Below are 15029 nucleotides of genomic sequence, written 5' to 3' on the forward strand. Positions count from 1 at the left end.
TGTAGATTGGGGTTCCAGTATATAAATGATGTTGGTGGTTGTGTAGTCTCTCTTAGAAACCCATGTCATTTCAGAAAACTATAAAAGGTGACAAAAATGAGACGTGAACTTATCGATCTTGCTATTTTGAAAATAATAATACTTTACACTTTTGAAAACGTTGGTCTCTAATGACGTTTCCAAAATAGTCCGCCTGTTTGAAAGTGGTTATGAAGTTTAATTAAACGTAGGAAGTCCTCCACATTGTCTTTGTGGACAGTGTCTAAAACGCCTTATACACTCAGTACAGTATCCACTCATTCAACACTCAAACAAACTGGACAAACAGCCACCCCCTGGGACCCTAAATGACCCTGACCTCTCCAGTGTGCTCCTTTTTTTTCCTCCACTGACGTTTTTCTTTCATCCCGAGAATCTCGATTTAACAAGAGCGGCGCAGTCCCTCCCCCTTTCAGAACAACGAACGGCCCAGTAAATGAAATGCAATGCATTCTGACCATAGGCTTTTCTTTAAGTATTTATTTAAAGACGGTTACGCCGCGGACAAAGCCAACTCGGATCGTGACAAATCATGACAATGAACACAATGTTTTGGGCCGATCAAATAATTTATAAGAAGAAAAACGAAACAAATAGTGTTGTCTCCTGCCTTTATTTTCTTCTTTCTAATGATTTGATCGGCCCAAAATATTGTGTTTATTGTCATGATTCGTCACGATCCGAGTTGGCTTTGTCCGCGGCGTAACCGTCTTTAAATAAATACTTAAAGAAAATCCTATGGTCAGAATGCATTGCATTTCATTTCCTGGGCCGTTCGTTGTTCTGAAAGGGGGAGGGACTGCGCCGCTCTTAACAAAGCAGTTGTTGACCTGGTGACCTGCAACCTTCATTTGCCTGTATCACTGTTCTTGCTGGAATAGTCAGGGGGATTGTTTCCGCCCACTGGTCTGTGTAGCCAATCTCGGATACTGTGGGCAGCACCTCCACCCCACATTCTTCAAATCGGATTGGGTGCAGAGGTGTTCGCGCGTGACCGTCAATGCCTTTGGTTGGATTAATGCATCCATGTTTCTGCATTTATTTGCATGATTCGTAAAGACATTGGTTGTACAGTAGGAATTGATTGACTTGAACTCAATGCCCTAATGTAGCGGGTCTCAACCTCTTTTGAGGGAGCCCCTAGGAGCCCCTAGTTTGACATGGATTAGTCCCCAGACCACCACTTGCTACCATTTATCTTAATCTCTGGGACCCCAATCTACACTGTAAGGGACGGGTCAATTTATAACTTTCTATTAGAGTATATTATTGGGAAGCGACAGAAACAATTAAGTTGTATCTACAAGGAAGTAAATGACCCCTCTCATCCACTCTGCAGGGAGTTCGAACTACTTCCCTCTAGACGGTACAAAGTATCTAAAGATAACCGTAACCTCTTTAAAAATTCCTTCATTCCTGCCATTAAGGCACTGAATTATACCATGTCTCGTTAAATCTCTTTTAGTGTTGTTGCTGTTTTGTTGTTACTGTTTATGAGACCGAAGACAAATTGTCCACATTGTGGACAATAAATGGAACTAACTAACTAACATTTGGCCACGGAACCAATTTTACACAAATATGTTCACTACCTTTTGCAATCTTTGAAAATGTATTAAAGTGTAAAGTAAATAAAATGGGGGTTGATGTTGATGCAACATTCACTCATTTCACTTCAAGAACCCCTGTATGACTTATCAATGATGACATCACCACAGCTTCAGGACCGCTTTTACTTCCATCCAGTATAAAATGTTAGTTATTTATTTCAAAAACTATAAAACTTTTCTGGGAAAAAAAAAACTCCTGTCGGACACATGCACACGCAGACACAGACATATGTACATTCATAATAATTTATTCCAAACGCTATTTGTGCTGCACTCAGGCAGAGGCATCTGGTTTAGCCCTTCAACAATAATCTTATGTTGCAGGTTGACCTCTTTATTGATATATAATAAACATATCGCCACCTTCCTAAAATAATGGCACATATTTTTTTGCTTGATCATCTCTTCGACTGGTCATGCTATCCCGTGTTTCCACCCCAGTAGTATAATTTTATTTTGCGCATATTTGTTTGTCAATAGGCATAATTGTTACAAACTTTGTGGGTGAAATAACTAAGAAATATTCACGCAATTCAGGCTTTGCAGCCTAAAAATTCATTTCCCAGTTGTCTCCATGTATATTGGAATGCTACGTTTGTGATGTAAGCACCTGGGACAGCTGTCAAGTTTTGTGACACTTCTGCTTTGTGGTTTGTGGCTTTGTGGTGGTTCTGCTTTTTTGATTTGTGGAGGACAAGTATTTTTTGGGGAAAATCAAAGATTCTTTTCTATGTTTGCCCATAATGTCACGGTATATTTGGAGCTGATCAGTCCAGTGGTTTGGCAAGATTAGCCCTGGACACACTCGCACATACAAGGACACTTTTGTACACCTGTGGTATTGGACCACGGGACCCCCACAACTGTAATGGTCCATTGGTTCCTAACCATCATTTAAATGGGAACAGCAAACAGCACTGAACAGCAAATAGAAACCAGTATCCGGAGCTAAGTGTGTGTTTTTATTTGCCCAGCATCAATTTGGAAAGGAGCTGACACATTATCACGGGCCTATATGGTGGTCCAGCCACGCACCACCGCCTTTAGGGTGGGGGGGCCTTCACTTCCAGCAATGATGTTTACGGATTACTGTAACTCTAACCATGAGGTGAACAATTCGGAGATCAAATAGTAGAAGAAAACCGCCAAAACTACGAAGACCAGGAAGTAAGCCCACCTGGGAATCAGGGTAGATGATTGGTCTGCGTCCTGTTTAGTCCACCCACTAGTCCGTGATGGCGCCGTAGGGTAGACACGTCTGCTTGAGGACGGCGGCGTATCGTGCTGGCACACGTTCCTCTGGCAGTCATTTCTGACCTGTAGCCTATGTGTGACATCGGTGACATCCTCTTCTCTGCAGTAGGTGTTACAATCAGGGCTTGGTTTGGCTTCTTTCTCGTTGGTCATGGCTTCTCTCAGCTTCTTTTCATACAGACTTCTGGTGCTGTCGACCACGGGGCCATGTTTTATGCCGTAGTCATCAAGCAGGTGGCTTAATTCGTCTGCAGACTTGAAGCTTAGCATGGACATAGCTGTGATTCACGTTTGCCTTTGAGTTGAAGCTTATGAGCAACAATATTCAACTGAAATGTTCTCTTATGCTGGGGATTGATGCAAAATGTCATTGTTTTCATTTGACAAAACTTTATAAGACATTTACGTGGTTGTGATGACAATGTTGTGACATCATTGTGATGATGCCATGTGTCATTTGCCATTACGTAACAAAATTTAACTACTACGGGCACCACACATAACCATATTAGTGATGCATGATATAACCGGTACTGGTAGCATATGGAAAACGGCAATATCGGCCATAAAAATGCCGTATCGGATCGGTCTAAAAATAACCCAAATTATTTTCACAGATATTGATGACGCAATAATAATGTGACCGTCAATGCCTCTGTCGCTTTTGTTTTGTGTATTTCTAATGTTTGAAGGCAGCATAATCCGCATAATATCGGAATCGGTCAGAATTTCACAATCGTGCACCCCTACCATATATGCACGTAACCATATACAGGTCACAGGCAGTGGCGTGCACAGACATTTAGAGGGGCAGGTGCTCAAGTGAAAAAAAGGGCACCTTGTGCAGCACATTTTGGGGCGGGAACCCATTTTGGTGCTTTAGCTATTGAAAAATAGCAGATCTACAAGCTCATAGCGCGCCACCGAGTGGCGCGCTACGAGCTTGTAGGTCTGCTATTTTTTTTAGACATGGAAACATATATAGCTTTAGATTGTGGGGGCCTAAATGATACAGTAGAAGCATTTTTTATCAGGATTTGATCAATGTCACCATGGTCCACACACTACAAATTAAGAAAAAAAATAAAATGTTTTTTTTTTCTTGCCAAAAAGGGCAGGGGGTGCTCTAGCACCCCCTAGTGTCTTATCTGTGCACGCCACTGGTCACAGGTGTGTGCATAGTGGTCGGATCTGTGGCTCAGGATAACTGTATCTGTCAGTCCTTGTCCCTTCTATGCCCATAATATATTAACATAATATTACATTTACAGTATCATATATTTGTAATTGTAACCAATCCTTTCTAATAGCTAAATTCATTCTGATATTCATTCCTGATTGAAACATTACCTTGCCAACCGAAGTACAATTTAGAGATAAAGATTTAGCTAATGTAAAATATGGGGTTCCGCAAGTTTCTGTACTTGGTCCAAAGCTGTAAGCAAGTGTCTACCCTGTTAATGTTGTCTTTTTGAATTTGATGAGAATTTAATTGACAATTGTAAAACACAAACCTTTGCATATTGTATGTACAACAGATGTGATAAATGACTGAGACAAATAAACTAACTAACTAACTATTCTAAATATGTGGTTTGATCAATATATTTAATTATATTGATATAGAATCTTTCTATATAAATGTATGAAATAATTTTTTGGGTGTAATAATTGATGGAAATCTCATAGATAATAATCTCAAGAAAATGTCTGAAATTATTATTGTTTATTATGATGGTTATTATATTGTTTTTATCAGGCCTAGAGAAAAGAGCTATAAGAATAATAACTAGAACAGATACTGTGGGGTCGATTTAGGACTTCTATGTTACTTACTTCTATATTACTAATCTAATTACAGTATTATGATCTGGGGGCGTGTAGTATGTCATATTGCAATTTTGGGCATGTTAAGAAGCGCTTTTGACACCCCGCGGAGTGAGCAAAACGGCCTTGAATTAGTCATGGGTGTGTTTAAGGCGTGTTTGAGACGTACCCAATCAACATGTCCGTACTATTCTCTTTACCAGTCAGCTGATGTCACATACGGAATGCGCACTTTGGGGGTCGTGGTATGACATTTCTTCAGGCTGGCACTATAGAAGACATGACATGCCTTTGTCACATTTGGGTTAATTATTCCTATTGCACTGCATGCTGTCACCTTTATGCCTCAAAAGAACAGACCCACCTTTCAGATCGGAATGGAATTGCGAGTAGATAGCAGCATATTGGCAAATTGCCAATCCATGCGTAATTAATTAATTCGATAACGATAGAACCATGTACCATACAGCGAATGAAAGCAAGATTCATAAGGAATATGGAGATTTTTACATTTAATAAAACGGTTGAGAAATGAGAGAACCATGAGTGTTTATAGGCTAATATCAACGTTTTTTTATGAAAGACCAAACGGGCTGTGAACTTGAAGAGCTCAATCACCATCCCGACACGGAAGAAATATAGCCTAGTGCATGCATGTATATGCACTGTTGCACTTGCACACAGTAGCCTACACACGCTCTTTATTTGTTTCTATTGAAAAACACCAGTAAAATAACGTTTATTATATTTTATTTCATTCAAGTCACGACGAAGGAATGAGTTGAATGCGTGCTGCGTAATGCTGTGGCCCCGATGGTATGGTCTTCGCTGAGTTCGCTCGTAGCATTTTATTGAAGAAGACTTGAATCGGGTGTGATACAGCATATGAAAGCACATTTCCCACGGATTATGGAGATGTTTTTATTTATTTTTAAGGTTGAGAAATGAAAGAATTATGGCCGTTTCTAATCTCAATTTTTTTTTTTTTAAAGACGCAAAACTGCCATGTCTCATAGAAACAAGTAAATAGGTCTATAAAAATAAGCGCATATAACAGGGGTCTGTAACCTATTTTAAATGAAGTGCCATGTTTTTATTTTCTAAATAGTGAGTCTGCCATATCCAGATTAATTTGAATGACACCACATTAAAATAAAAAAACATATTTTGATTGTCCACAAATATAAAGTTCTTCCTTCTTTTTAAATATGTTCTTGCACATTGTTATAATGATCATTATATATCCCCCTGCAGTCAGAGTTCATAGTTTTAATGAATGAATGTGATGCATTGTGAGCTGGTATAGATCTGCTATTTTCAAAAGTAATCTTTATTTAATTTTTGGATTAGCTGTCCTTAGTTGGGCAAATGCATTCATCTGGGGATCCTTGACATGGGAATGTGCTGTGTGACGATCACTGGTTTAAACAACATTAGGAGAAAAGCCCAAATAACCACTTTAGAAACAAGAAAAGCAACCACACAAAGCAACTTTACAGAAAAATAAGCCGCTTATAATAAACAGACATGGCAACACTCTACCAGCCTTCCAGAGCCGCTCAAGTGTCAAATCAAACAGTGCTTTTTGCGTTTATGAGGTGGTCAGACCCACGTCTAATCGTTATGCGCTGAGTGTCTTTAGGTCAAGGGGCTTAATAGCAAATTGCGCAAAGCGAGAATAATTAACATATGGACACTCCCACAATGCTAAAATATTCAGGGACGCGGTATGCCAAATGTGTGTGCGTTCAACACGGGCCGAGTGCGTTCAACACGGGCCGATATGCCTTTCATAATACGAATGTGCGCAGAGCGAGGCCAATTTATGTATCACGACCTGGTAAACTGCACCTTCAAAATCGACCTGTGTGAGTCATTAGTGCTAAAAAACACACACACCTGACTTTTACTTTGTCTGCCTTACAGGTGCAACAGTTAATCGAACTAATCAATATAATTGATTATAAAACATAATGCCCCACAAGATTTGGGGATAAAATAAATGATGTGTTCAGTAAAAACGATTTATCTGTATTAATGGCAAAAATAGCAGATCTATGAGCTCACAACATTGCGATGTGACATGTGAGCTTGTAGCTGTGCTATATTCATTTCAAACGGGTAACGGGTCATGATAGATATTGTGTATAAAACTAAACATACTGGCACCCGCTGGCCTAGTGGTTCAGGCACATGCCACATATAGGCTCTTGCCTGACAGCGTGTCGCGTGTTCGAGTCCCATTCATAACAACCTTTGCTGCATGTCTCTCCCCTTCTCTCTCTCCTTCTTTCCTGTCTGTCTTCACTGTAACTATCAATCAAGGCACAAAAGCCAAAAACAAATCTTAAAAAATAAATAAACATACTATCTAAAAAACGTATACTGAGTCAAACTGGCACAGCTATAAAAGAGCTAATATCAAAGTTGTTTGAGAATCACGGGTTTCAGACAAATCTGTAAGGGCTATTGTTGCTTAGCCTGTAAGAGAGAACCTTAGCTTATGCCATAACCTCCACTTCACTCACATGTAGTTTAAATGCCAAATAGACCAGTGTCAAACACACTTATGTGGAATGGTTATTGTGTACATATATATTAGCATGTCATTGCCAGAAATATACCAGTGAAAGATTATAAAAGTAAGCCCTGACACTCTAGCCTAGCAGCACTACAAATTGCAGTCCATATGTGAAAAGGGGTCTCTTTAAATTAAGCGGTGGTTTTCATGTCAAGGGCCCCCAGAAAATGGTGTTAAAGTGATTGGTCTCAAGGACCCTACTTTGAGAACTCTTGTCACTGTACAGCACTTTGTAACTTTGTAATGTTTTGAAAGGTGCATGTCACATGAGAAGCCATTATTGTAGATGAGATGTAGTGTTACTTTATGACCAGTAGGTGGTGCTCTTAAAGCTATTTTCAGAGTTCTCAGAAGTTTAGCATAGCAACACTGAGATTCTAACAGCCATGGAAATTATATTGACACCAAAACAACTGTTTTTGTCAATGCCATTTATTAACATTTTGAACACTGTGCACAACCAAATGATACCAAAGTCAACAGTGCACAACAAATTGTATTCTTTTATACAGATAAAACCCAATCAAAATGGATTTGATTCTGTTGAAGTGTTCCCATACAATTACATGTCATCATTGCATGTCTAAAAAAAGATACATGGGCCAATATGAATTACTATAAAAGTATCACAAACTGTGTATACTGAGATTACTATGCATTCAAGCATATAATTGGCCATAGGAATGCTATAATTGAACCTGTATAGGTCAATTAGGAAAGCTAATATTTGTTTTGGGGGGGAAATGACAACCTAGTAGCTATAAAGTTATGTTTTATGGAAATGTACAACTGTCTCTTTGCATGTTTTTGACCACCAGATGTATGATCTATGTTAACCCATAGACTACTATACAGGCTGTGCCCCAGCCAATGACAGGGAAAACAACAAGTTTTCTCAAACACTGCCTAATATGTGTACATAAACACCATGAGTATCATAATTATCTTGTCAAAAATGTAGTGCAAAACATATATTACAAAAAAAAAAAAAACACATCAGTTAGTTATATCAAAAATAGGGCATTTGTAATTATATCCCTCTGAACAAATGGAAATACAAAATAAGTTAATATACTTTTAAAGTTTTTGTTTTGAACACGCTGAGAAGAGACACACGACAGACGCACACACAGGAACAAATACACACGTGTCATTTCTGGAGCATTAAAACCTCAAAATGTCGACACAATAATCTCTGCTTGGTCGAGATTCACCGACAAGTAAAATTACCCACCATAATCCTGTTTATTAGGCTGAACTGAAAAGAAATCCTCTGTTAATGTATCAATTTGTAACTGAGTGTACAAATCAAACTCAAATGGACTCTTGTGGGTAAAGATTGCTCGGTTTTAGTTTGATTTTAGATCCTATTTTTCTTTTCTTTTTACTTATTCATGTGATTTGTCCAATAACAACGTATTTTTGACAAATCACTTGAATGAGGTAGATGTTAATCCAGATTATGGCTATTTATCCAAATAACTCTAAAGAAATTGACGTTTCCCTCTGCTGCTTGAGTAGGTAATGGCTCACTACAAATGAATATCAAAAGTCACTCCGGTCTGCGTTGAACCGGTTTTAGTGAGAGTGTTTACCATTAGATGGATTTGAAGACGAGGGTGTTTTTATGAGCTCTGTGACCCATCACCTTTCACTCAAGCAGCAGTCGAAGAAGAACTTGTCGGTGATGCATTGGCGTTTAACCACTTTAACCCTATAGCCTCCCTATTTTGGGCACATAAAGAAAATACATTTTTACCATTGTCGTTCGTCAAAAGTATATAGGGCTTAAGTGGTTAAATGGCGTAGTAATATTCCTCTTTGGTTCAAATCATCTCAGCTGCCATAAAGGGTAATTTAAAACAAGTGACACACACACACACACACACACACACACACACACACACACACACAGGCAAACGCACCACACTGATATACGTACATGTAAATATGTACAACACACATGATGAGTCCCATCCATACTACTGCACAGCGGTAGAAACATGACACATTTCACCTCAGTGAAAACAACATAATATCCACTCCTTACAACTGTCAATGCTACATTCCCTTCATAGAGAAAAGAGGCGTGTTCAAAGCCCTACAGATTTGCAAAGAGAAGAGTAGAAGATGCTACATTGTTAAAAGCCATCAAGCTGACAAAAATACACGCACATAAGATAATCTCTGGTCTGTTAACCACAACAGCAAAATCCTAGTTTTTACAACCTACTATGCAAATGATACAAAGCAAGATCGATAATAAAATACAGGTTAGGCACAAGGTATAATTTGTGCTTTCTAAATGATCGTTATGATTATTTCGGACAGAGAAGGTTTAAGATGGAAGAAAGACAAAGTGGCAACGGTCTGGAGTGGATTGTCGCCCATAATGGGTACTCTTGCCTTGTCTAGCTGTTTTGTTTACCTAATGCATAATTTAAAGGCAATGGCACAGGTTTCAAGAATGACCTTATCTTTGTTTTAGGCATTTGTTGTTTTTTGGCTTTCGTTTTGTTGCAAATTGTTACTTTTTTACGACCTAGGATCGCGAAAGGTAAATAAATAAACCTTATAGTCAAAATTACATTATTAAGAATTTACTTTAGAAGTCCCTATTGTCCACTTAGAGTAAGCGGTTTATAATTTATGTAAAAAATTATATATATATATAGAATGAGAAAATAATGGATAGTTGCAGCTACTCAGAACCTCTTATAAGCAGCAAAGAGGGGTTGAGGCCTACGGTCACATATATGAAGAAATTACAGCCAAGGCCTGCACCTGAGAATGAACCTTTCTAGACCTTGAGCCTAATCATCGTCATTCTCTGACAGAGTGCACTCAAATAATTTCACAGTATAATTGAACAAAACAAGTTTTAAAAACGATACAAGCTAGAAAAAAATGTGTATAAACTATATATACAGAAACGGAATCCAAGCCTGGTGGACGTTAATTGAGGTTTTGGACAGTCAGTACTTGCTACATACAGAGGATAGGAGACTTCGGTGGCTTTTGCAGAGGAGTTGTGTTGCCACTGAGTGGGTCAGTTCTCAGGTCTTCTCTATTGTCGAGAAGAGCCTTTATAATGTAGGAGCCTCCGCTTCTTCACCCTGAAGAAATCTGCAAAGGACCACAAGAGGGCAGGTGTTAGTGCGAAGAATTTCGAAACGAGAATGGCACAAAATGGCGAATCGTCACGCTATTCGTTGTACCATTAAAACTGACTGACCTGTGATGTTGGCCTGCTTGCGTTTGATCGGCCTCTGAAGTCTGTAGCACCTCCTGGTGGCCAACTCCAGGTATTCGTCGCCCGACCCGGCTGAGCTGCTGCTGGACCCCGGGGAGCCCTCGTCGGATGAGGAGGGCGCCGGCGACGCGGGTGACACCGACCGCCTTACGACACCCTTCCTGCCGAGGCCAACACCCACCACGGCCTTGTGTCTCACTGTGCAGCTGCGGTAGAACGCTGGCATGTCCTGGCACCGTAGCGCCTCCCATTGCATGGCGGACCCCGGAGTGGGCCGGTCATCCTTGAAGTCGAAGCTCCAGCGCTTGGTGGCTACCTGACGCAGGAAGGAATGACCGTCGGCCATTAATATTGTCGAACTAAATGATTGCAATTAACAATGTCATTGTGTTTTTATGACTGGTACAAATAATCATAATAAATAATGCAAAACAGGCCATGACTTTAATAGTTTTATACTTGTACACATAGAACGTTCAAACAAATGGATGCGCTATTCTTCAACTGATTAATTCATACAGATGGATGGAAACGAAATGATTGTGATAATCTCAAATAATAATGAGTGATTATATAATAATCATGACAGGCCTTACCTCCATGTTTATGCTGAGCATTCTCTGGAAGTCCTGCTGGAGCTGCCGGTGGTCCACCGGGCCAAACAGGTTCCTCCGCACCGGACCCACCTTCAGGTTCAGGGCCTCGATGCCCCCCAGCTCGGCCAGCTCTAAGTCAGACGGTCTGACACTCGAAGCTGTTGATGTTGATGAAGAAGCCATCGCCATTTCCCTGTGAGTACACACACACACACACACACACAAAGTTAAATGCACTGTCTGGTTTTCAAACATTGTCATGTCAAGGACTTGCATATTGAAGTATTCGACGACCGACCCCCATTTGAAAAGATTTTGTGCCAGCAGGGACCCCATAGGAGAGGATTTTAACAAAATGATTCCACTCCCTTTCACCATTCTTTGGGATTTTTCTAAATCTTTCAAGTTCTGGAACCCCCTTAGGAACCGCTGGGGTCCTAAGGGGACTTTGAGAACCACTGGTTTAGTGTTAGTGTTGTTTACGGCCTGCAGAGTTTCAATGAGGCGTGATCTCAGTTTTATGGGTGTGGATTACAAAGGCAAATGAAGTGCTTAAACGCCACACTTACTGTACACACACGCACCCAAACCCTTAAACCTAAACCTCTACATTTTTAAGCCTAACCTAACCCCAACCCCAATCTTTTCCTAAAGTGTAAAAAGCTTCATCTTGCAGGACCAGGAAAGTTTTCTCCGCAATGACTATCTCAAATTCTACTATAGTTGCCGACATGTTTGGCCCACGGCATTTTGACCTCCTGTTCATTGGCGTTTTTATGTGATCAGATACACATGTGTTCCCCGCCTAACCCACTGAATAATTACTACAGGGAATGACTAACGGAATAGAACGACACCAAATAAATCCCTGTCGGTATTCACCCATAGACCCTGCCCTGTACACCCTGCAATGTGCACCCTGGTTTACTACCGGTAGTCTGTTTTGAGTTAACTAAAAATTCAACCTGACACTGTGTGTGTGTGTGTGTGTGTGTGTGTGTGTGTGTGTGTGTGTGTGTGTGTGTGTGTGTGTGTGTGTGTGTGTGTGTGTGTGTGTGTGTGTGTGTGTGTGTGTGTGTGTGTGTGTGTGTGTGTGTGTGTGTGTGTGTGTGTGTGTGTGTGTGTGTGTGTGTGTGTGTGTGTGTGTGTGTGTGTGTGTGTGTGTGTGTGTGTGTGTGTGTTCTCTCCCTCTAAGGAAGTAAGGTTGGGAACCACTGCACTGACTGACCCATTGAACCCCATCCTCCACCTGCTCTGGTGTCTGGCAGCCAGAGGTCAAATGCAAAAGGTCAACTGTAGAAAGAGACCATAGCGTGGAATGTTGGGCCAGTGTAAACCCATGCATGCCCACATCCGCTTGTTGATTATAAACACTTGTAAAACGGCTGTATTAAGTTAACCATTTGCAAAAGTAACAGTAATTTACTTCTTACTTGGCATCATGAAGTAGCCTAATTAGCTAAGTGTCATATTAGATAGAGGTCCCCTGCCACCCTGTAGGCCTTATTGTTTGACTGGATAACCTTCCCCTTTCTTGCCCTGCTGTGTGAATCTAGCCTGGGTAGACCCCTCCAGCAGGGGGAGTGGGTTTACCCAGGCTAGTGTTGTGAACCCTCACAGCAGCGTGAATCTAGCCTGGGTAGACCCCTCCAGCAGGGGGAGTGGGTTTACCCAGGCTAGTGTGAACCCTCACAGCAGCGTGAATCTAGCCTGGGTAGACCCCTCCAGCAGGGGGAGTGGGTTTACCCAGGCTAGTGTGAACCCTCACAGCAGCGTGAATCTAGCCTGGGTAGACCCCTCCAGCAGGGGGAGTGGGTTTACCCAGGCTAGTGTGAACCCTCACAGCAGCGTGAATCTAGCCTGGGTAGACCCCTCCAGCAGGGGGAGTGGGTTTACCCAGGCTAGTGTGAACCCTCACAGCAGCGTGAATCTAGCCTGGGTAGACCCCTCCAGCAGGGGGAGTGGGTTTACCCAGGCTAGTGTGAACCCTCACAGCAGCGTGAATCTAGCCTGGGTAGACCCCTCCAGCAGGGGGAGTGGGTTTACCCAGGCTAGTGTGAACCCTCACAGCAGCCTCTACATTGCATAATGTTTTCCCCTTCCCATTTTGCCTCCTTGCACTGCCGTTTTACCCGCCTGACCAACGGCCAGTGCTGTAAAGTAACTATAACTCAAGTACTTTTGTTTGATATAATTCGCTACATCTCAGAGGCAAATATTGTACTTTTTGGAAACTTTAGTTACTTGATTATTACAACAACATACATTAACTAGTTCAACCCTTAAAATACATTTTCAGCCATTTGAAAATAGCTTATCTACAAGCTCACGATGTGTCACTTTTTCTAAAGATGTTTTCTTATACAGATTGTATACATTTGAAAACAGATTGTATACATTTGGGGAAGAAATGAGTACTTTACTACTTTCTACTTTAGGTACTTATATTTTGATGCCAATAAACCTTTGTATACGTTCACTCAAGTACATTTAGAGTAGAGTCCTGTACTTTTACTCCTAACAGAGTACTTCTGCATTGCGGTATTGACACTTTTAATCAAGTAAAACATGTGAGTACTTTTCTCCACCACTGCCAACAGCTTCAGGCTGGCATCATGAATCTGCTCCAGTAAAAGGAAGGTGTGCCCAGAATGCCCACTGCCATGCAGAGCAGACAGTGAGTCACTAGTAACGGTCAACGGACTGTGAATAGCAGTCATTATTCCATCACTTAACTAACCGGATTTAATAAAAGCTCACACTTTCCTGCTACAGGCAGAGGGCAATGTGAGCAATAGCCTAAATGGGCTTTTTATTCATCATCACCAGGTATATAAGTTGTGTTGTGTGCCTAAACAGTGAACACCAAAACCAAAACGGCCTATCTCCTTTTGAACAAGAGCAATATTTAAAAGGGCGACATAAATTTTCAATTGTAACTCCGTGTAATTCACAGAATTTCACACACTCGGAGTCGGTGAGGATTTGACCCGTATAAAGGGTCATTTGGACCCCTGGTCGACCCCGAACCTAATGTTGAGAACCATGCTGTTCTAGTGAAAGCTGTTTACGTGGAGAAGGTGGGCGCGGTCGGTGCTTTGTGCAGATCTACGCCCCCTAGCGGTGTCCCCCGATACGACACTACTCGGGTGAGAAAAACAACTCCACATGTTTTACTTTAGTTAACAAAAAATGCAATATCTCCCTGTTTGTTTGTACTGTCGTAAAGTATGGAACAACGCCAAAAACTGCATATAAAACACATTGTATATCTCCAACACATAAGTGGTCCAAATGTGACCGTTTTACCGTTCACTGCATTGACTAATATCTGGGTCAATGAGATGCGAGTCATGCGACCCATCTTGTCAAAAACCAGATGAGGAATTTACTACCAAAAGACGGATAAATAATCTTGGTTTCTGATTAAAAAAATATATGCCTTTTTAACCTCCCCAAAAATCCAGGCTATTAAATCGGCTGATGCATGGACTTTTCATGTCGTTATTAATATTATCGAGCCTATTACAGGCACAATTACAACGAATAGCATTGAAATGGAATAATAATGTTTTAAAACGTCTCTTACCATTAGCGTCGGAAACACCAAATAGTAGTACAGTCCTGAGGAAAAAAACGGTTGTTCAATTTTTTCTTTCGGCTACTTTGGCTTTTTCTTCTGCTGCTTTCTGCGGAAAAAAACAAGCACTCTAAAGCTGCAGTTTGAGCTCCCAAAGAGACGATCCGTACTCTGTGACAGTCTGGAAAAACAATATCACACGTTGAAGTAGTAAAGCCCAGTCAGTAGGTTGTAGACTTGTAGAGACACTACCCACCGTAAGCCGTCCCCCTTCTTCTTATGTGACTTA

General features: G+C 40.9%; 1 protein-coding gene across 1 annotated transcript; it reads right to left on the reverse strand.

Annotated features, from left to right (window-relative positions):
* Positions 1-9691: 9691 nt before the first annotated feature.
* On the reverse strand, positions 9692-15022 carry cdkn1d (cyclin-dependent kinase inhibitor 1D). The gene is made up of 4 exons (XM_083758144.1): positions 14750-15022; positions 11161-11353; positions 10547-10880; positions 9692-10437 (listed from the first exon to the last, which is right to left on the reverse strand). Exons 2-4 carry the CDS (start codon positions 11347-11349, stop codon positions 10379-10381), a joined length of 582 nt encoding a protein of 193 aa, XP_083614270.1. The 5' UTR covers positions 11350-11353; positions 14750-15022; the 3' UTR covers positions 9692-10378.
* Between the last annotated feature and the right edge of the window lie 7 nt (positions 15023-15029).

Source organism: Protomyctophum parallelum, assembly GCF_964188405.1.
Source record: "Protomyctophum parallelum genome assembly, chromosome: 22".
Lineage (NCBI taxonomy): Eukaryota > Metazoa > Chordata > Actinopteri > Myctophiformes > Myctophidae > Protomyctophum > Protomyctophum parallelum.

Bases quoted from the DNA above. Each gene is read 5' to 3' on its own strand.
- cdkn1d (XM_083758144.1), bottom strand. From the start codon at position 11,349: ATGGCGATGGCTTCTTCATCAACATCAACAGCTTCGAGTGTCAGACCG. The intron at 10,881-11,160 runs GTAAGGCCTGTC...TTCCTGCGTCAG, and splicing joins TGCTCAGCATAAACATGGAG to GTAGCCACCAAGCGCTGGAG. The intron at 10,438-10,546 runs GTCAGTCAGTTT...GGTCCTTTGCAG, and splicing joins CAAGCAGGCCAACATCACAG to ATTTCTTCAGGGTGAAGAAG.